Below are 22,815 nucleotides of genomic sequence, written 5' to 3'. Positions count from 1 at the left end.
ACCAGAAAATGATGTAGTCAACTATACATTTTTAAAATGTATTCTTGTCTGTAATATATGCATTGACCCAGTTCACCAAAGTGAGATCCCCTGGTTGTTAGCAGCTATCTGCCTCATGGTGAAGGGTCCCAGGTATGGGGATTCACACTATTCCATCCATGTGCCCATATACATAAGCATATAATGTTGGTTTTTAGCCTATATTCCTTCTGTAAATTTGCCGCCTAATACTACAATGGATTCCAGCAGGTAAAGTAAGAAAAACATTAGTTAAATTGGTTGTCCGGTCTAAAATGATAAATCTGCAGTCGCTCCATGTGACTGCAGACCTATGCATCCTCACAGAACATACTGTGCACTGCAAGGTTTTGCCGGTTTCTGAGCTGATAACGGCAGACACGTGACCGCAATTGAGCAATATGCATGTTCCCGGCCAGAAGCTGACTAGTGGGTATGTGACGCCCTGAGCAAGCCAGGGGTCACAGGTCACAACACCACACGCACCCCACATTCCCTGCAGGAACACCAAGGTCAAAACACAAATCCTTGTTGCCCTCCTCCAGGGGCTGATGGTCACACCAGGGGGGTGGGCCAGGTGATTGGCACCACCCACCGAGGAGTTCACAGTCCTGGAGGCGGGAAAACCAGGCAGTCGAGTCTAGTTGAAGATAGAGTTTGGGGGTAGAAGGAAGTGGAAGAGGGAAAAAGTGACAGTTTGAAAGCCTGAAGTTGGTCCGGGTGTGTGCCCCGGACTGAGACAGCAAGGTTGGCAGACGGCGGTGACCGTCTGCAGGAGAGGCTGATCGGAGGTTGCCGAAAGGACCGTGGATGGGTGGTGGTCCGGCGGTACCGGAGCGGTATACAAAGAGAAGCCAGCACCAGTGGCAGGGACCTTTCGGATCCCGGCAAGGCTAGGAGTTGCCATAATTTGCCAAATCCGTCAGTGAAGGGGACCTCCGGGTCTCCCAGCAGCAAAGTCCCGATTGAAGGCAACAGTCCGACCGTGAAGGGGAGACACCGCCACCGCCAAGGCACCAGTTTCCCAGGGCCAGCGCCTGCGGGCAAGAGAGGGGCTCCTCCGGCTCATATCCAAGTCGGGGAGCGGGTTACCGGTGGGAATCCATCGCTACCATCAACCGTTTCTAGGTGCAGGGAAGAGACAGTCACCGCTAACTTGCAGGGAACATCTACACCGCAGCCGTCCGAGGGACCCGTCCAACCAGCCGTTTGTTTACCGTGAACTGTGTCATCATCCTTGGGCTGAGTGAGTACCTCCGTGCCGTGCGGCACAGCGCTGCCCCTGCATCACTGCACCTCCACAGGCCCCATAACCCGCCTTTCCACCATCCTAACTCCCCATCACATTGGGCCCCGGGACCACCAAACCCCCTACCCACGGAGGGGCAAACCAACATCTACAGTCAGGGCCAGAAATATTTGGACAGTGACACAAGTTTTGTTATTTTAGCTGTTTACAAAAACATGTTCAGAAATACAATTATATATATAATATGGGCTGAAAGTGCACACTCCCAGCTGCAATATGAGAGTTTTCACATCCAAATCGGAGAAAGGGTTTAGGAATCATAGCTCTGTAATGCATAGCCTCCTCTTTTTCAAGGGACCAAAAGTAATTGGACAAGGGACTCTAAGGGCTGCAATTAACTCTGAAGGCGTCTCCCTCGTTAACCTGTAATCAATGAACTAGTTAAAAGGTCTGGGGTTGATTACAGGTGTGAGGTTTTGCATTTGGAAGCTGTTGCTGTGACCAGACAACATGCGGTCTAAGGAACTTTCAATTGAGGTGAAGCAGAACATCCTGAGGCTGAAAAAAAAGAAAAAATCCATCAGAGAGATAGCAGACATGCTTGGAGTAGCAAAATCAACAGTCATGTACATTCTGAGAAAAAAGGAATTGACTGGTGAGCTTGGGAACTCAAAAAGGCCTGGGCGTCCACGGATGACAACAGTGGTGGATGATCGCCGCATACTTTCTTTGGTGAAGAAGAACCCGTTCACAACATCAACTGAAGTCCAGAACACTCTCAGTGAAGTAGGTGTATCTGTCTCTAAGTCAACAGTAAAGAGAAGACTCCATGAAAGTAAATACAAAGGGTTCACATCTAGATGCAAACCATTCATCAATTCCAAAAATAGACAGGCCAGAGTTAAATTTGCTGAAAACCACCTCATGAAGCCAGCTCAGTTCTGGAAAAGTATTCTATCGACAGATGAGACAAAGATCAACCTGTACCAGAATGATGGGAAGAAAAAAGTTTGGAGAAGAAAGGGAACGGCACATGATCCAAGGCACACCACATCCTCTGTAAAACATGGTGGAGGCAACGTGATGGCATGGGCATGCATGGCTTTCAATGGCACTGGGTCACTTGTGTTTATTGATGACATAACAGCAGACAAGAGTAGCCGGATGAATTCTGAAGTGTACCGGGATATACTTTCAGCCCAGATTCAGCCAAATGCCGCAAAGTTGATCGGACGGCGCTTCATAGTACAGATGGACAATAGTAGTAAGGGGGCCATATGTCTCGTCAAATCTGACAGGTGCCCCGCCCCTATCAAACCCTATCAAAGTGTATTAAACACACCCCCTCCCCTCTCCTGACAGGCCCTATATTTTATAGGCTTTTGATTAGGCTTTTGATTAGGGATTTGATAGTGCAACTACACAGGTCCTATATTTTATAGGCTTTTGATTAGGCTTTTGATTAGGGATTTGATAGTGCAATCCTGATAGTGTAAATGCTTAGGATCCCACTATTTTATTTTGATTAGGCTTTTGATTAGGGATTTGATAGTGCAATTCTGATAGTGTAAATGCTTAGGATCCCACTATTTTATTCACTGATTATGAGAAATCTGATTTAGTGTAATTGTTTGGAATCATACCATTTTATTCAGTGTGGTTTTGTTGCAGAATTCATTCTGCTAGTGTAATTTGATTGGGCATATTATGTATATGGCCAAATTTATTTTATAGGCGTTTGATACAGAATTCATTCTGATAGTGTAATATGGTTGGGCATATTATGTATATGGCCAATTATACTATTACGCGTCTTATGCTATATAGCATTTCTTATAGCACCCATTCTGATAGTGTAATTTGGTTGGGCATATTATGTATATGGCCAATTATACTATTACGCATCTTTTATAGCACCCATGTAGAAAGTTTGTGTTTTATACTGTTTGTATAAATGAAAGACAGACACACTATCAAAATTTAAAAAGTTTATTGCTCAGAAATTACGCGTCTTATGCTATATAGCATTTCTTATAGCACCCATTCTGATAGTGTAATTTGGTTGGGCATATTATGTATATGGCCAATTATACTATTACGCATCTCTTATAGCACCCATGTAGAAAGTTTGTGTTTTATACTGTTTGTATAAATGAAAGACAGACACACTATCAAAATTTAAAAAGTTTATTGCTCAGAATTTAATTACATTCAGTTGCACATCAATTCAGTAGGAATGCAAAACGTCATATACATTACACTTGTAAAACAGTACAATATAAAATTATAATCACTGGCATAATACACTATTTAATAATACACATATGTTACGTCTCTTACATAATTATTTAGAGCATCACAATTCATCAGTCCAGCTGTTACATTGTGAGCCACATTGATTGCAGTATCGGGAAAGTCCTTTTTTTAGGCAGCAAACTTGCTTGTGTCAAACCTAATGGAGAATGTAAAGATTGAATTGGACGGCGTGGTGTCGATAGAGTCTGAGGTTTAGATATGCCACTAGCTTCATTGATGGGCATTTTTAAGCTGTCTAAAAGCGCTCTAGTAGTGGGATTACCCACTATGGTAGACGGTATATTTAACTCGGCCATTGCCTGCATAAACGTATTCCATCCCTGGGGTAAATTTCTGTTAGTCAAGGCATGGCTCTGTGTTGTATTACGTACTAAATCCAACATGTTCGATCCCGGTATTACAGAACCTCTGAAAATAAACTCGTTTTTATCATTCCACGATGTAATATTTTTGTTCTGCAGCAGTCTGTTTAGTAAAAATTCTGCATTCTTTTTATATCGCTGGTTTACATGACTTACAATTTCAATGGCTGTTTTGTTTTCATTAGGGTCTGAATTTGACAATTGCTGATGATCAGACTCGGGAGTGTTAATGATCTTTAAAGTTGATAATTCCATCGCATCGTGTTTAGCATGAACCAAGTATCTCTGTAGTACATCGCTATATTTTTTAATTTTCACATCGTCTGGTATGTCACGACGTTGTAAAATTTCGCTAATTTCATCATCAAGGCGGCGAATAACATTCTGTCGTATGTTGCCGCTAACTGGAGGGTTTAGTTTGATTAGTTCTTGTTTGGGGACTAGATACATTTTCTCTGTATGTTGCATTATTTGCCCGTGAGTAGACTTGTTATTATCGGGATTGCAAAGCCTAAAAGAGGACCTATAAACCCGCCGGTCTGCTTTAGTAGACGTTTCTTTTTCTTTATGGGCTGTGATTTATCACTCAGGGTTCTTATAGCTTTACACCACTTCTTTAGTATATTTTTTTGCCGCTTTTTCAGAGGAATTCGCCCTTTCAAGATGTTTAATGCAATCTCTGCAATGGCTGTAATTAAATCACGGCTCGCATTGCATAAAATAGTTTTTCTGACAGCAGGAGTTGCCTTCACCAGCGTTTTTAAGAGAGCCCAGTTACGCCGGATTCTCTCAGACATCTTTACAACACTGCGTGCACAGCATAGAATGTCTGATTTAGTGTAAAATTCAGTTTTTAGAAGTAATTTTCTTTTGGATATATACAGCTGGCATAGCTGGTGGAAACAACCCCGTCCTTAAACGAAGATCCTCAGGGGTATTGGCTCTCAAGTCTACCAGCAAATACCCATAAGGCTCCCGTGTGGCATCCTCAAAAGCTTCTAAGAAGAAGCGCGTTTTTCCGGGGTACATTTGGCGTGCTAACGTAACAATTTGTAATTTATCTCGAGGATTATTAAAAAGTACCATGTACTTTGTGTTCAAATTTATCGTGCGACTTTTCTTACCCTGACAAAATATGTTTTGTACCAGGTAGAAAATGCTGAGGTTTCTGTGGTGTACATACTTGGTAAATGCTTTTTCTATCTCGCAGTTATCACTAGCACTCTCCATTAGGTCATCAACAATAGTCAAATTTACCTTGTCAGGCGGGAATAAGTCATCATCTACGAATGTATGCGGCAGACCCTCCACAAATCTGATGTTGGGAAAAGAGAGAGAAACTTCATCATACAGTTTTTGCCAGCATGAATAAAACCAAACAATATTATCGGGTTTGTGCGAAAAATGGGTTTCAATATTATGTAATAACTGTTTTACGAAATAACTTTTTCCAGAATTAGATGGCCCTGCTAGAATACAGGAGAATGGGTGCTGCAGTCTCGGGTCCATCATGATCCGCAACTAATAGCCGAATGGAAGGGTGGTAAAATCGTCTAACAGCCGGCGCTTTGTGTAAACACACTTTTGTGTTTTGCGTAATGGCCTTGTTTCGATATCCCAGTACTTTTTATTTCTCACAATACCCGATTGTTCAATGATAATACGTCTCTGGGTTTCTGCGTCACAATTACGCGGATAGTCCAGTACTAAATCTTTTAGACTGTTGAAATTAATAGATTGTGTGTTAGCAACATTGAGTGTTATACCCTTCACTTTTAAAACAGTTTTGCCATTATTGAGTTTGTATCCGTAGGTTTTTGGGCCCGCAGATACAAATTCGGTGATGTAAGTGTCCTCGGGTATCTCACTGGTCAATTCCCCCAGGTAATCACCTAAAGTCGGGTTCCACTCACCATCTCTCTGCACAAAAATAACTGAATCTGTGTCGTGATAAAGACACCTTTCCTGCAACCGGTCCAGCAGAGAATAAAGCTCTAGTCTGGCATACGCCGTTGTAAAACAGGCAATAAAAATGTTTTAAAAGTGAAGGGTATAACACTCAATGTTGCTAACACACAATCTATTAATTTCAACAGTCTAAAAGATTTAGTACTGGACTATCCGCGTAATTGTGACGCAGAAACCCAGAGACGTATTATCATTGAACAATCGGGTATTGTGAGAAATAAAAAGTACTGGGATATCGAAACAAGGCCATTACGCAAAACACAAAAGTGTGTTTACACAAAGCGCCGGCTGTTAGACGATTTTACCACCCTTCCATTCGGCTATTAGTTGCGGATCATGATGGACCCGAGACTGCAGCACCCATTCTCCTGTATTCTAGCAGGGCCATCTAATTCTGGAAAAAGTTATTTCGTAAAACAGTTATTACATAATATTGAAACCCATTTTTCGCACAAACCCGATAATATTGTTTGGTTTTATTCATGCTGGCAAAAACTGTATGATGAAGTTTCTCTCTCTTTTCCCAACATCAGATTTGTGGAGGGTCTGCCGCATACATTCGTAGATGATGACTTATTCCCGCCTGACAAGGTAAATTTGACTATTGTTGATGACCTAATGGAGAGTGCTAGTGATAACTGCGAGATAGAAAAAGCATTTACCAAGTATGTACACCACAGAAACCTCAGCATTTTCTACCTGGTACAAAACATATTTTGTCAGGGTAAGAAAAGTCGCACGATAAATTTGAACACAAAGTACATGGTACTTTTTAATAATCCTCGAGATAAATTACAAATTGTTACGTTAGCACGCCAAATGTACCCCGGAAAAACGCGCTTCTTCTTAGAAGCTTTTGAGGATGCCACACGGGAGCCTTATGGGTATTTGCTGGTAGACTTGAGAGCCAATACCCCTGAGGATCTTCGTTTAAGGACGGGGTTGTTTCCACCAGCTATGCCAGCTGTATATATCCAAAAGAAAATTACTTCTAAAAACTGAATTTTACACTAAATCAGACATTCTATGCTGTGCACGCAGTGTTGTAAAGATGTCTGAGAGAATCCGGCGTAACTGGGCTCTCTTAAAACCGCTGGTGAAGGCAACTCCTGCTGTCAGAAAAACTATTTTATGCAATGCGAGCCGTGATTTAATTACAGCCATTGCAGAGATTGCATTAAACATCTTGAAAGGGCGAATTCCTCTGAAAAAGCGGCAAAAAAATATACTAAAGAAGTGGCGTAAAGCTATAAGAACCCTGAGTGATAAATCACAGCCCATAAAGAAAAAGAAACGTCTACTAAAGCAGACCGGCGGGTTTATAGGTCCTCTTTTAGGCTTTGCAATCCCGATAATAACAAGTCTACTCACGGGCAAATAATGCAACATACAGAGAAAATGTATCTAGTCCCCAAACAAGAACTAATCAAACTAAACCCTCCAGTTAGCGGCAACATACGACAGAATGTTATTCGCCGCCTTGATGATGAAATTAGCGAAATTTTACAACGTCGTGACATACCAGACGATGTGAAAATTAAAAAATATAGCGATGTACTACAGAGATACTTGGTTCATGCTAAACACGATGCGATGGAATTATCAACTTTAAAGATCATTAACACTCCCGAGTCTGATCATCAGCAATTGTCAAATTCAGACCCTAATGAAAACAAAACAGCCATTGAAATTGTAAGTCATGTAAACCAGCGATATAAAAAGAATGCAGAATTTTTACTAAACAGACTGCTGCAGAACAAAAATATTACATCGTGGAATGATAAAAACGAGTTTATTTTCAGAGGTTCTGTAATACCGGGATCGAACATGTTGGATTTAGTACGTAATACAACACAGAGCCATGCCTTGACTAACAGAAATTTACCCCAGGGATGGAATACGTTTATGCAGGCAATGGCCGAGTTAAATATACCGTCTACCATAGTGGGTAATCCCACTACTAGAGCGCTTTTAGACAGCTTAAAAATGCCCATCAATGAAGCTAGTGGCATATCTAAACCTCAGACTCTATCGACACCACGCCGTCCAATTCAATCTTTACATTCTCCATTAGGTTTGACACAAGCAAGTTTGCTGCCTAAAAAAAGGACTTTCCCGATACTGCAATCAATGTGGCTCACAATGTAACAGCTGGACTGATGAATTGTGATGCTCTAAATAATTATGTAAGAGACGTAACATATGTGTATTATTAAATAGTGTATTATGCCAGTGATTATAATTTTATATTGTACTGTTTTACAAGTGTAATGTATATGACGTTTTGCATTCCTACTGAATTGATGTGCAACTGAATGTAATTAAATTCTGAGCAATAAACTTTTTAAATTTTGATAGTGTGTCTGTCTTTCATTTATACAAACAGTATAAAACACAAACTTTCTACATGGGTGCTATAAGAGATGCGTAATAGTATAATTGGCCATATACATAATATGCCCAACCAAATTACACTATCAGAATGGGTGCTATAAGAAATGCTATATAGCATAAGACGCGTAATTTCTGAGCAATAAACTTTTTAAATTTTGATAGTGTGTCTGTCTTTCATTTATACAAACAGTATAAAACACAAACTTTCTACATGGGTGCTATAAGAGATGCGTAATAGTATAATTGGCCATATACATAATATGCCCAACCAAATTACACTATCAGAATGGGTGCTATAAGAAATGCTATATAGCATAAGACGCGTAATAGTATAATTGGCCATATACATAATATGCCCAACCATATTACACTATCAGAATGAATTCTGTATCAAACGCCTATAAAATAAATTTGGCCATATACATAATATGCCCAATCAAATTACACTAGCAGAATGAATTCTGCAACAAAACCACACTGAATAAAATGGTATGATTCCAAACAATTACACTAAATCAGATTTCTCATAATCAGTGAATAAAATAGTGGGATCCTAAGCATTTACACTATCAGGATTGCACTATCAAATCCCTAATCAAAAGCCTAATCAAAATAAAATAGTGGGATCCTAAGCATTTACACTATCAGGATTGCACTATCAAATCCCTAATCAAAAGCCTAATCAAAAGCCTATAAAATATAGGACCTGTGTAGTTGCACTATCAAATCCCTAATCAAAAGCCTAATCAAAAGCCTATAAAATATAGGGCCTGTCAGGAGAGGGGAGGGGGTGTGTTTAATACACTTTGATAGGGTTTGATAGGGGCGGGGCACCTGTCAGATTTGACGAGACATATGGCCCCCTTACTACTGACAATGACCCCAAGCATACAGCCAAAGCTACCCAGGAGTTCATGAGTGCAAAAAAGTGGAACATTCTGCAATGGCCAAGTCAATCACCAGATCTTAACCCAATTGAGCATGCATTTCACTTGCTCAAATCCAGACTTAAGACGGAAAGACCCACAAACAAGCAAGACCTGAAGGCTGCGGCTGTAAATGCCTGGCAAAGCATTAAGAAGGAGGAAACCCAGCGTTTGGTGATGTCCATGGGTTCCAGACTTAAGGCAGTGATTGCCTCCAAAGGATTCGCAACAAAATATTGAAAATAAAAATATTTTGTTTGGGTTTGGTTTATTTGTCCAATTACTTTTGACCTCCTAAAATGTGGAGTGTTTGTAAAGAAATGTGTACAATTCCTACAATTTCTATCAGATATTTTTGTTCAAACCTTCAAATTAAACGTTACAATCTGCACTTGAATTCTGTTGTAGAGATTTCATTTCAAATCCAATGTGGTGGCATGCAGAGCCCAACTCGCGAAAATTGTGTCACTGTCCAAATATTTCTGGACCTAACTGTAGCTGCTCCATAGCCCCACTCCCGGGATCCCCAGACAGAGCAGCGGTGGTGTCCACATAATCACCACAGCCATGGGTGGCGTCACGGACATTAATCAAATCCCCCAACAACAAATCAACCCCTTTCACTCACGGGCGAGGAGCGCCGCTCGAGTCCCCGGGATCCGGCCCATCGCTCGAGTCACCGAGCAGCAGCAGCAGCCGCAGAGCAGCGGCGGCCGGACCCGAGCAGTGGGAGAGCGCAGCGTTGACGCCCTCCTTCCCGCCCGCGACAGGTATGGCCTCACTCAATTCAAGTGTATGGAGTGGGCGCGTTCGACTAGTAGGCTCATCCATCTATTGGGCGCGGCCTTGCTCAGTTCATTTGTATGGAGTGAGCCCACGCCCACTAGTCGGATTCCGGCCGGGAACCTGCATATTGCACAATTGCGGTCACGTGACGCCATTCTCAGCTCAGAAACTGGCGTATCCTTGCAATGCACAGTGTGTGAAGTAGGAGGATTCATAACTCTGCAGTCACATAGTGTGACTGCAGACCTTTTTTTCATACTGGGCAACCCCTTTAAATGTGTGGAATGAATAAGGAGGGAATATACAGACATGAAGGAAAGCTTTTTTTTATCACTGTATAGTAAATTAAACATCTTTTTTCAACATAGTTGATGACACAAAAGAAGGGTCCACAGTCTTTAGTCTTTCAAGGAGAGAAGGTGAAATGGATTTCAGTTTTTAACCTGGAAGAACTTTTAGATTTAAAAGTCAAGTATCCAGAGGCCCCACTCATGGTAGGAAACACCGCAATAGGTGAGTACAAAGCTAAACAATGTGATATATTTCAACAGTAACTTTATGTCTCAAGATTGAAGCGTCAGCACTGAACTGAGCATTGTCATCATTATGTCCCATACTCCCCTTCTCTATCTCATCTACCATTATGTTTCTGTATCCATACCATCAATAGACACACTGCTGGGCATCATAAGTTTTAGAAAGCCAATCTCAAGTGTTTGCATCTTGTTATTTTGGTGATTTATCAATTCTTCCATAGATGTGCATTTACACTGGTTGATAATTGTGAAATTAGGGCGGCTTTGCACGTTGCGACATTGCACGTGCGATATCGGTGGGGTCAAATCGAAAGTGACGCACATCCGGCGTCGCAGTCGATATCGCAACGTGTAAAACCTTTTTGATACGATGAACGAGCGCAAAAGCGTCGTTATCGTATCATCGCTGCAGCCTCCCACATTTCCATAATGCCGGTGCAGCGACAGGTGCGATGTTGTTCCTCGCTCCTGCGGCAGCACACATCGCTGTGTATGAAGCCGCTGGAGCGAGGAACATCACCTTACCTGCCGCCGGCTGCAATGAGAAGGACGGAGGTGGGCGGGATGTTTACGTCCTGCTCATCTCCGCCCCTCCACTTCAATTGGCCGCCTGCCATGTGACGTCGCTGTGACGCCGCACGACCCGCCCCCTTAGGAAGGAGGCGGGTCACCGGCCAGAGGGACGTCGCACGGCAGGTATGTGCGTGTAAAGCTGCCGTAGCGATAATAATCGCTACGACAGCTTTCACTAGATATTGCACGTGCGACGGGGGCGGGACTATCGCTGCAGCATCGGTAACACATTGTTACCGATGTCGCAGCGTGCAAAGCCCGCCTTAGTGTACCTGATTATCAGGCTTTCTAAACAAGCCACCAATTAGGCGATAAATAAGCAAAACACTAATTTGTCTAGTGAAATCATTTTTAAGCTTACTTAAAATTAAGCTTACTTAAAGAGAATCTGTCAGCAGGTTCTTGACACATCATCTGAGAGCAGCATGTTGTAGGCAAGGAGATTCTGAATCTAATGATGTATCACTTAGATTACTGGGTGCAGCCGTTCTGAAACAATCAGAATTGTTAGCTTTATTCATGTAGTTGAGCCCATGGAGCTGTTCTCGCCTACACCAGGCTCTCAATAGATATAATACATTGACAGTGAGGTGCGATTCAGAGGAGTAGGCGTGTTGGACTGCCGCACACATGAGTTTCTAGGCCTCTAATAAGGGTCCTGCTCCTTAAACAAACATAGCAAATAAACAAAAGATCGGACTGTGATAAGACAGGCATGTCTGAACCTTCTGTATAAACCACTGCAGCATGCTGGCTTCAGCATACATAGCAAAAACCTGCTGACAGATTCCCTTTCATTTTTTTCTCATTGTTTAAACAGGACATGTGCTGCTGATAACATGATATTCAATAAGCACAGAACGATCTTATTAACATTCGTTCTGTGCCCATGGCATGTGCAAGCAGGTTATTGAGTTACAACCAGTCGGCTGAAATGTAAGCAATCAGTCATTTAATGGCTGTCATGGAAGGGGCATGTGAAAGGGGAAAAAATTTGCCTACATAGGATGAGTATATTAAGGCAATACGGGAGGGACAAGTCAGGAGTGTAGGTGCTCATCCTATGGGGTTGTGCTATTGTAGGCATTGCTGGTCTATCACTGTCACTTGAGAAAGTGACCACTAGAGCCCTGAAAAGCATTGTAAATGTAGAGATGTTTCAATAAATAGTATTTGTTTTATTATCACTACAGACATCAGCTATCATTTGCACACAAGATTGTCCACTATATGGAGAAACACTGGTGTCCTAAGCTAAGTGTTATATCTTGTTGGATTTACCTGCTGTGCTTGGCCAGTGTAAATGCAGCATAAGCTTTGGAATCAATTGATTGATGTGTTCTTACCTATACAGTCATGGCCAAAAGTTTTGAGAATGCTACAAATATTAATTTTTACAAAGTCTACTGCTTAAGTTCTTCTAATGGCAATTTGCATATACTCCAGAATGTCATAAAGAGTGATCAGCTTAACAGCAATTACTTGCAAAGTCAATATTGGCTAAGAAAATGAACTTTAACCCCCAAAACACATTTCAACATCATTGCATTCCTGCCTTAAAAGGAGCAGCTAACATTGTTTTAGTCATTGTTCCATTAACACAGGTGTGGGTGTTGATGAGGACAGGGCTGGCAATCAATCAGTCATGATTAAGTAAGAATGACACCACTGGACACTTTAAAAGGAGGCTGGTGCTTGGTATCATTGTTTCTCTTCAGTTAACCATGGTTATCTCTAAAGAAACACGTGCAGCCATCATTGCTCTGCACAGAAATGGCCTAACAGGGAAGAGTATCGCAGCTACAAAGATTGCACCTCAGTCAACAATCTATCGCATCATCAAGAACTTCAAGGAGAGAGCTTCCATTGTTGCCAAAAAGGCTCCAGGGCGCCCAAGAAGGACCAGCAAACGCCAGGACCATATCTTAAAACTGTTTCAGCTGCGGGATTGGACTACCAGCAGTGCCGAGCTAGCTCAGCAATGGCAGCAGGCTGGTGTGAGTGCTTCTGCACGCACTGTGAGGCGGAGACTGCTTGAGCGAGGCCTGGTTTGAAGGAGGGCAGCAATGAAGCCACTTCTCTCCAGAAAAAACATCAGGGACCGACTGATATTCTGCAAAAGGTACAGGGAGTGGACTGCTGAGGACTGGGGTAAAGTCATTTTCTCAGATGAATCCCCTTTTCGATTGTTTGGGACATCTGGAAAACAGCTTATTAAGAGAAGAAGAGGTGAGCGCTACCACCAGTCTTGTCTCATGCCAATTGTTAAGCATCCTGAAACAATTCATGTTTGGGGTTGCTTCTCTGCCAAGGGAATCGGCTCACTCACAGTCTTGCCTAAAAACACAGCCATGAATAAAGAATGGTACCAGAATGTCCTCCAAGAGCAACTTCTCCCAACTGTCCAAGAGTAGTTTGGCGCCCAACAATGCCTATTCCAGCATGATGGAGCACCTTGCCATAAAGCAAAGGTGATCACTAAATGGCTCATGGAACAAAACAGAGATTTTGGGTCCATGGCCTGGAAACTCCCCAGATCTTAATCCCATTGAGAACTTGTGGGCAATCATCAAGAGACGGGTGGACAAACAAAAACCAACAAATTCTGGCAAAATGCAAGCATTGCTTATGCAAGAATGGACAGCTATCAGTCAGGATTTGATCCAGAAGTTGATTGAGAGCATGCCAGGGAGAATTGCAGAGGTCCTGACGAAGAAGGGTCAACACTGCAAATATTGACTTGCTGCATTAACTCATTCTAACTGTCAATAGAACCTTTTGGTACTCATAATATGATTGCAATTATATTTCTGTATGTGATGTAAACATCAGACAAACACAATTAAACACCAGAGGGCAACAGATCATGTGAAAATATCATTTTGGTGTCATTCTCAAAACGTTTGGCCATGACTGTATATCAGCTAACATATAGCCTCTAATTAGATTGCCAGTGACGATGTGAGGCAAGTGTGCAAAACAGGAACCAGAGCAGATACTCTACAGCTGACGATAAAACAGGGAACAGTTTCTTCTTAGATTTAGCTCCACTACATAGTATGCTGCGGTGCGTTACATGACTGACTTTTTATTTATAGCTCCTAGTGTGGATTGCATGATCTCTGTGTACTCGTTCTTATTGTTTAAAAATAAATAACAGCTGTTTTAAAAAAATACTTTGTGTAAAACCTCACTAATGGAAACTGATTATACCAAAAGAGAACCTGTATGCATTGATGGCATTTTTTTATTTATTCATTTTTAGTATTTATGGCTGTATATGCCCATTGTACAAAGCTCTCTAACTAAAGCAAAACCATTTATTGTTTTTTTCCAGCGCCAGAGATAAAGTCAAAAGGAGTTTTCCACCCAGTTATAATTTCAATTGGAAGAATTCCAGATCTAAATATTATAGAATACACGAAGGATGGTATGTCCAATACACATTGATTTCTTCGGTCCATGGCGCCTGCATGGTGTTAGTCTTTTCAATCCATTGTTCTTTTTTAAGATAAAAAGCCCCATGGAAATTTCACAACCTTTTCCCCTCCCTATCTACCAACTCCAATCATAACAATGTTGTTTTCCAACGTGCTCCAGTCCTGGCCTCTTAATGCAAGTTTTGAGCCAAGCATAAAACAATGCAAAGCTGCTAAGATGTAACAGATATTTGCATTTCATAAAATATCTTCAGATACTTGATGAGCCATACAAGTGCATCTCAATAAATTAGAATATCATCAAAAAATTAATTTACTTCAGTAATTAAATTCAAAAAGGGAAACACATATATTATTTAGAGTCATTACACACAGAGTGATCGATTTCAAGTGTTTATTTCTGTTAATGTTGATGATTATGGCTTATAGCCAATCAAAACCCTTTTTGTATTGAATTACTGAAATAAATAAATTTTTTGATGATATTCCAATTTATTGAGATGCACCTGTATGTAACAGTAAAAAAAACCCAAAACATTTCTATCATCTCTGACGCCCAACAGAAATGAGTGGAGTGAAATGTTATCATTTTCCAACCACTGTAAAATGTGTGTATTTTAATACCGATATTACAGCTGTAAATCTGATGCAGGTCTGATTACCTGAACTAAAGTGCTATGGATCCCTTTGATGCTTTCAGTTTTAGCTATAGAACCTTTATGATCATTAAACATGTCTAAAGTACAATATTTTATACTACTTTGTACTATATATTTCCTTTTTATGCTTTGTAATTCCTTTGAGTATGCTAGAACATGCTTGAATAACAAACCTTCAATATTGTTTTGAACCCTTGTAGGGATATCTATAGGTGCTGCATGTAGTCTGTCCATCTTGAAGGAGACGTTGGAGGAAGCAGTATCTCAACTCTCAAATGAGAAGTCTAAGATGTTTTGTGTTCTTTTACAACAGCTGAAATCCCTGGCAGGACAACAGATCAGAAATGTGGCTGTATGTTAAAATGTTGTTATTATTATACGTTTGCTATGTAGATAATGCACTGAAATATAAACTCTAGAAATATTACCTATTCAAAGCTACATAATGTATGTGGTTAGGAAAATATCACTTTAAACAGCATTTCTTAATGCCGTATGTAAGCAGGTTTTTGCTATGTAATCTGACAGCAGTATGACGATTAGGTAATATTTAAATGGTTCCTCCACAGATAAACCCTGACTCATCTACAGAAATATGTAGCATCCAGGGGGCAGGGGTTGTCAGGGACAGGGGTCTCGCACCTGAGTTACTCGTCAGCGGACCGGTGTGGTGATTTGGGATGTCGCGGTGGCCTGCTCGGCTTCGTGCCCCGAGGTGTACACCAATAAAGAGGGATGATTGTCGTGACGCCACCTGCGGTATGCGGCCAGGGAATTAGCCGCTGCTGCTGTTGCTGTCTTCCGGGGCAGATGGCAGTAGCAGCGAGAGATGGTATTGCTCCCCACAGGTGGAGCGGGCCCCGGGGAGGATGATGAGGGGTGTAGTGATGGACTTTGGCACCAAGGCATGGGGCAGTGGCGCCAGTAATAAAGAGTCCTAGTCTGCTGCTGCGGTTCCAGGTGTCTTTACTCACTCTTTAGTGCCACTTTCCGGGTAGTACCAGTCACTCGCTGTGATGTGCCCTGTCAACCTCGGATAAGTTAGGCTACTTTCACACATCAGTTTTCTGCATTCAGGCACAGTCCTTTTTTTTCCTGATCCAACGGATCCTGAAAAAAAAGTGCAAACCGTATCCACCGGATCCGTTTTTTAACGGATCCGTTATGCCGGATCCGTTAAAAAAACGGATCCGGTGGATACGGTTTGCATCCGTTTTTGCATCCTTTTCGTCCGTTTTTTGGCTGGATCCGTTTTGTTAATTACATTGGAGCATGCTCAGTTTAGAAAAACGGATCCGGCGGCCGCATCCGTTTTTTACCGCATTACGCCGGATCCGGCGTCCATAGGCTTCTATTGTAAAACACGCCGGATCGCGCCGGATCCGGCGCGATGCGGTTTTTTTGCCGGACAAAAAAACGTTGCAAGCTACGTTGCCTCCGGCCGCCGCTTTTACTAATTTTGCCGCATCCGGAAAAAAACGGATGCAACGCAAAGCCATCCGGTACAATCCGGTAACAATGCAAGTCTATGGGGAAAAAACGGATGCGGTACCGGATCCGTTTTACCCGTTTTTTTCCGGATTGAACCTGATGGCAAAAAACTGATGTGTGAAAGTAGCCTTAGGGAAAGCCACAGCTGTTTAAAAGCAGATAAAAGTCCTTTCCCAAAGTTGCCCTTTCTGCTGGTAGGAACCTGGGCTGAGCGCTCCTCTCCAAGCCGCAGGCCCTGTGAAGAGAAGAAAGTGGTGCTGGTGTCATGTCCCAGAACTGATGTCCCGGGTAGACTGACTAGTGATTGTGTGTTTGCTCCTATTTCTACCGCAAGTGGAACCCGCCCCCCAGGTGGCTGGCTTCAGTGACCGGGACATTCCCAAGCTTCGTGTTGGCCAACCCCCTACCTATCCTAGTCCAGCTCCCCAGAGAGAAGGCTCCTAAGCTTTATGTAAGGTGTCAATGTGGAACACCGGTGATTAACCCCCTCCTTACCCAAGGCGAATATCGCACATAAAATAAGGTGCAATCATCTGTGGCGACTGGAGCCTCAGGGGCGCCACAAAGACATTTAAAGCAAATTTATCCTCAGATTTTTGCTTTCTTATCTGAGAGCAACATAATGTAGGAAAAGATGTGAGGTGGTGGTGGTAAAGAGCTCCTGCACCCATTCTGAAGACCCCTGTGTTTTATTGTTGTGTAAAATGTGACTCACTGCATGCTCTATCTTCCTGTAGGCTGCAATTTCTGTTAGTCAGGTAGTACAGGGTTAATTGTAGGGCCCTTGGTGGGGGAGAAGTGTTAGAGGGAAGAGTAAGGTCCTCTAAGCATGGTGGAAAGGGAGTTGTTGCTGAGCAATCAAGCAATAAGAACACCCTCTGAGGAAGAAGAACTTTAGGGATGTGTGACAAGGGCAAAGGAGCAAGAGTCAGCAAGGAATCTACAGTGGCGACAATTCTCTGAACCAGTTGATTGGGGGCACTTTAGTACTGGGCAAGCTGTAATGCAGCATTAATGTACTCAGTTCTGGAGGATAGCCATCGAGTGATGATGAATTTGGCCAGACTAGTGGTAAATCTAGTAAGGTGGTAGCTAATAAGAGTGCCCTTACGTTAGTTCCTAGGAGTATGGAGTCACCCCTATTGCCATGCTGTTCATCTGTAATCTTTATTGCAAAAATTGTGTCACTGTCTGTAACCGTTGGGAAGGTGCCTGTATATTACACCGAAGAAAATGACAAACTCATGTCCTGTTACTATCTGTAAGTTTGGTTATAAGTAATGAGGACTTTGGTTGCAAAAGCTGGTGTGGTTTCCTCTTTGTCGACTTGAAGGGCGCCGGCGCCAAGCAAAGCATGGCAGAAGTGATAGAAGTGAATATCCTCACACACACACCAAGGACCCCCATATATCTGTAGTGTGCTGGAGAGCAAGAGATCCTCACCTCACCAATGGCTAGCACCTAGATGAATGCTACAGTTGGAATAGTCGGCAGGATTCAGCAAGCTCCATGGAACGCGGAGGGAAACAATCCCCTAGTGCGATTGACCCTGGCCCAGATATCAAACCCAATTGCCTCAGCCTTGGTTCAAGCAGGGTATCTTCCAGCAGGAGCGCTATAGCATAATTTGCCAAAATAAGAATATAAAACATGACATTGCAGGACTGGACAGAAATGGTGCAGAGTGTTGTTAAAATGTGCAACTTGATCCCAGAGTGCTCTAGAGGACGATGCTAGATGGACATTATTAATACAACCAGAGTCTGAAATTGACACCGTAGAAAAAATACTTGCCCTGTTGGAAGGAGTCTACGGATTGCGTGCCAAAGTGACCTAATTGCGAAGCCTCTTCTTTAACCGGCTGCAGCGAGAAGGCAACACCTTACTGCAATACTCAAATTCCTTGCAGGAGACTGAATGAAGTACAACGCTGAGATCTAGAGGCCATGAGGGCCTTCCAGAAGGTGGATAGGCTGTTGCGAGAGCAGCTCATATCAGGGTGAGCTGACTAGCACTTTCAGAACAAGTTGCAAGAAATTACCTGGGCGATGGATGACCTGATGTTTTTCAGTGTGCCACAATAGAGAGGGAGGAGGCGTTCACGCCTGTGGCTGAGAAAGCAGAGCGTAGAACCCAGGTGATGGGAAGCCGGCCTGGGTCCAAAGACTCAGAGTCTTTAAAGGATGTGGTTCCGACTGTGTGAGCAGAACTGGAAGACCTTTGGTTGGAAGTGCCCTAGTTGCAAAAGAGAAGACCGCGAACACTGGAGACAGCCAAGGTTCCCTATGCCCCTCACAAAGAGACCCTGATGTATCACTTAATTTACTGAGTGCAGCAGTCATGATAGAGTCATAGTTTTCTCTGCTGAAGATGTAGCAGAGCTCACTTGTTGAGCTCTGTGTAACCATACCCACGCCACAATTTCTGTGTACATTGTATAATGACAGAGAGCTGCTAATCAGTCCTCAGGGTGTGGTGGGAGTAGGAGGCACAAAGCCAGTTGTCCTGTAGTAGAATCTCTTGATGATAAAACATTGATTGTATTGAAAGAGTAAAACACTGTCCATCAAGTGACCACTGAAATCAGTGTCTCTGTCAATATGTCATGGTGTTTTTAGATTACTTAGCAAAAAACTGTTGACAGATTCCCTTTGAGGCTAGATGACAAATAGTCATAGTCAGTTTCTTTTTTATGATTATGCTTCATCTTGCAATTATTATTACTTTATAAAGACTTTAATAACAATGACTAACTTTATCTCAGTGAATTTACAAAACTTTGTTGCAGTCATTAGGTGGACACATAATTAGCCGGAATCCAAATTCTGATCTGAACCCCATACTAGCCTGTGGAAATGCTTGCCTCAATGTTCTGTCTAAAGGTAAATTATAGAAAATAACACTGCTCAACAAGGTTTTAGTTTCCTGCATAAAATTCTGGCATTGTATTTGGAATCCCAGTTCTTTTTTCTCTAAGGGTAGATAAGCCGCCATACTTTTACTTCCTATCGCCATTGGCCAAGCGGATCATTCATGTATGTAGCGGAGTTGGAAGAGGTGACTATTTGGCGGACATCACATGTGAATGGGCTTCCTTAACCCCTTTACACCATGTTTTTTTATTTTTTTGCTTTTGACCCCCTACACACTTCTTTTTTAAAGTCTATAGCTTTTCCTTTCAACTTAGCCATGTGAAGCACGAGTTGTAGTTTTAACACTAGAACTACTGGACTCGTGACACCTAATAGCACTACATAGTGCGAAGTAGTCAAAATGACTACCTCAGTAGTTCTAGTGTTAATACCAACCTTGTATGGTTTTTTATTATTTTAGTGGATAAAAAAATTCTGAACTTTGTGGGTAAAAAATGCTTTTTGCTGCAAAAACTTTTTTTTATTTTCCCTCTGATTGAGGTGTTTGAAAAATTATTTTTTTTTTTAAATCTGATGTTTATTGATACCATTTTGGTGTCCATATGACATCTTGATCGCTGTTTGTTGCATTTTTTGAGAATGGTCTGTCAACTGAAAAACATTTTTGCGTTACAATTTTCTTTTTCTCTTTTCCGGGTTTACCATAAATGTTAATTACTTTAAGAGATGCTGCAATATTAAATATGTCTATTTTTTATTTTCAAATTGTTAAACTGAGTAAAGGGGGTGATTTAATTTTTTTTTTAGATTTTTAAAAACATTTAGTTTTTTTTATTTTTTAGTCCTTACAATTATTTGCTTTCTTGTTCTATATACTGCTACATAATTAGCCGGAATCCAAATTCTGATCTGAACCCCATACTAGTCTGTGGAAATGTTTGCCTCAATGTTCTGTCAAAAGGTAAATTATAGAAAATTACACTGATCAACAAGGTGTTTGTTTCCTGCATAAAATTGTAAAGCGCTGCGGAATATGTTGGCGCTATAGAAATAAAGATTATTATTATTATTATTATTAAAATTGGGTGGATCGTATTGGAATTTTCATGCTGAGTTCAGAAAGAACTTCAAAATTTCACTTTCTTGTAAGATTTTTGACAAAAATGCATTTATATGTATGCATTGAATACTGTCAAATTCGTAGTGGCGTGTCAATAAATGTTAACTTTTTTTCTATTTCCTGTTTTAAGCTTTGTTGTCTCCATGTATTTTGAGGTGTTGATTTCAGAAATGTAATCAGAATTTCTGTAGCACGTGCCATTTCTGAGATATTTTCTTTTCACGATTATAATGATAAGTACTGTACATAGTGCATAATAAACTGACACTTAAGGTGGTGTCACACACAGCGATGACGACAACGACGTCGCTGCTACGTCACCATTTTCTGTGACGTTGCAGCGACGTCCCGTCGCTGTCGCTGTGTGTGACATCTAGCAACGAGCTGGCCCCTGCTGTGAGGTCGTTGCTGAATGTCCCGCTGTGAAGCACACATCGCTGTGTGTGACAGCGAGAGAGCAACGAAATGAAGCGAGCAGGGAGCAGGAGCCGGCGTCTGGCAGCTGCGGAAAGCTGTAACCACTGTAAACATCGGGTAACCAAGGGAAGACGATTCCCTGGTTACCCGATATTTACCTTCGTTACCAGCCTCTGCCGCTCTTGCTGTTAGTGCCGGCTCCTGCTCTGTGCACATGTAGCTGCAGTACACATCGGGTTAATTAACCCGATGTGTACTGTAGCTAGGAGAGCAGGGAGCCAGCGCTAAGCAGTGTGTGCGGCTCCCTGCTCTCTGCACTGTGACATGTAGCTGCAGTACACATCGGGTTAATTAACCCGATGTGTACTGTAGCTAGGAGAGCAAGGAGCCAGCGCTAAGCAGTGTGCGCAGCTCCCTGATCTCTGCACATGTAGCGACGTTATGATCGCTGCTGCTTCGCTGTGTTTGACAGCTAAGCAGCGATCATAACAGCGACTTACAAGGTCGCTATTACGTCACAGAAAATGGTGACGTAACAGCGATGTCGTTGTCGTTGTCGTTATGTGTGACACCAGCTTTATATTAATCTTTTTGTTTCAGAAGTGCATTTATACAGCACTTAAGCCCTATCTAATCATGCATTGCATTAGTTGTGCCCTGTTAGACATGCCCAGACCGCTGGGATACACTAAAGGGTACTTTACACGCTGCGATATCGGTACCGATATCGCTAGTGAGCGTACCCGTCCCCATTGGTCGTGCGACACGGGCAAATTGCTGCCCATGGCACACAACATCGCTAACACCCGTCTCCAGGACTTACCTTCCCTGCGACGTTGCTCTGGCCGGCGATCCGCCTCCTTTCTAAGGGGGGCGGTTCGTGCGGCGTCACAGCGACGTCACATGGCAGCCATCCAATAGCAGAGAACATGCCGCCCACCTCCTTCCTTCCTCATTGCCGGTGGACGCAGGTAAGGAGATGTTCGTCGTTCCTGCGGTGTCACACATAGAAATGAAATGACGTGAAATGAACGACGTGTCAACGAGCAACGATTTTTCACGTTTTTGCGCTCGTTGATTGTCGCTCATTGATGTTACACGCTGCGATGTCGCTAACGGCGCCGGATGTGCGTCACTAATGTCGCGACCTTGACGATATATGGTTAACGATGTCGCAGCGTGTAAAGCACCCTTAAGTATTGTTGTTTCCCTTGCGAATGGGACTGTCGCAGAAGAGATTCGCATTATATCAAGAAGGATTGATTCCAGGGCAGAAGAATGTTAAACATGAACCATTGGTAGTTAAAATTTGTTGACCAGTGTAATTATGGAAGTATTCTAAATAGGTAATAGGGTGCATTAAGACTTCTTGGGGTCTGTAGATTCTTCATATACTGTGGGTGAAGTAAATATTGAACACGTTACCAATTTTCAAAGTAAATACAGTATATTTCGAAAGGTGCTATTGACAAAAATTTCTCACCAGATGTTGGTAATAACCCATCCAATCCATACAGTCAAAGAAATCAAGCCATAGATGTCCATATATTATGTGTAGTTATGATAATGAGAAATGACACAGGGACAAAGGATTGAACACATTTAAAAACAGAGGTATAAAAATCCATGGAAAATTATAACTTTAGCTGAAATATATTAGTAAATAGAAATCAGTCCTGCCATTTAG

The 22,815-nt window shown here is 42.2% G+C and overlaps 1 protein-coding gene across 2 annotated transcripts in view; it reads left to right on the top strand.

The window, feature by feature from the left end:
• LOC142245186 (aldehyde oxidase-like) overlaps nucleotides 1-22,815 on the top strand; it is a 314,224-nt gene that overhangs the window by 113,443 nt on the left and 177,966 nt on the right. For both annotated transcript variants that reach the window (XM_075317642.1, XM_075317641.1), the window contains 4 exons: nucleotides 10,388-10,532; nucleotides 14,466-14,558; nucleotides 15,428-15,579; nucleotides 19,507-19,600. In XM_075317642.1, the coding sequence (XP_075173757.1) occupies nucleotides 10,388-10,532; nucleotides 14,466-14,558; nucleotides 15,428-15,579; nucleotides 19,507-19,600 (484 nt within the window). The remainder of the gene's footprint in view (nucleotides 1-10,387; nucleotides 10,533-14,465; nucleotides 14,559-15,427; nucleotides 15,580-19,506; nucleotides 19,601-22,815) is intronic.

Source organism: Anomaloglossus baeobatrachus, chromosome 7 (assembly GCF_048569485.1).
Source record: "Anomaloglossus baeobatrachus isolate aAnoBae1 chromosome 7, aAnoBae1.hap1, whole genome shotgun sequence".
NCBI lineage: Eukaryota > Metazoa > Chordata > Amphibia > Anura > Aromobatidae > Anomaloglossus > Anomaloglossus baeobatrachus.
The sequence above is the reverse complement of the archived record's forward strand: the minus strand, read 5'-3'. Positions and strand labels throughout refer to the sequence as shown.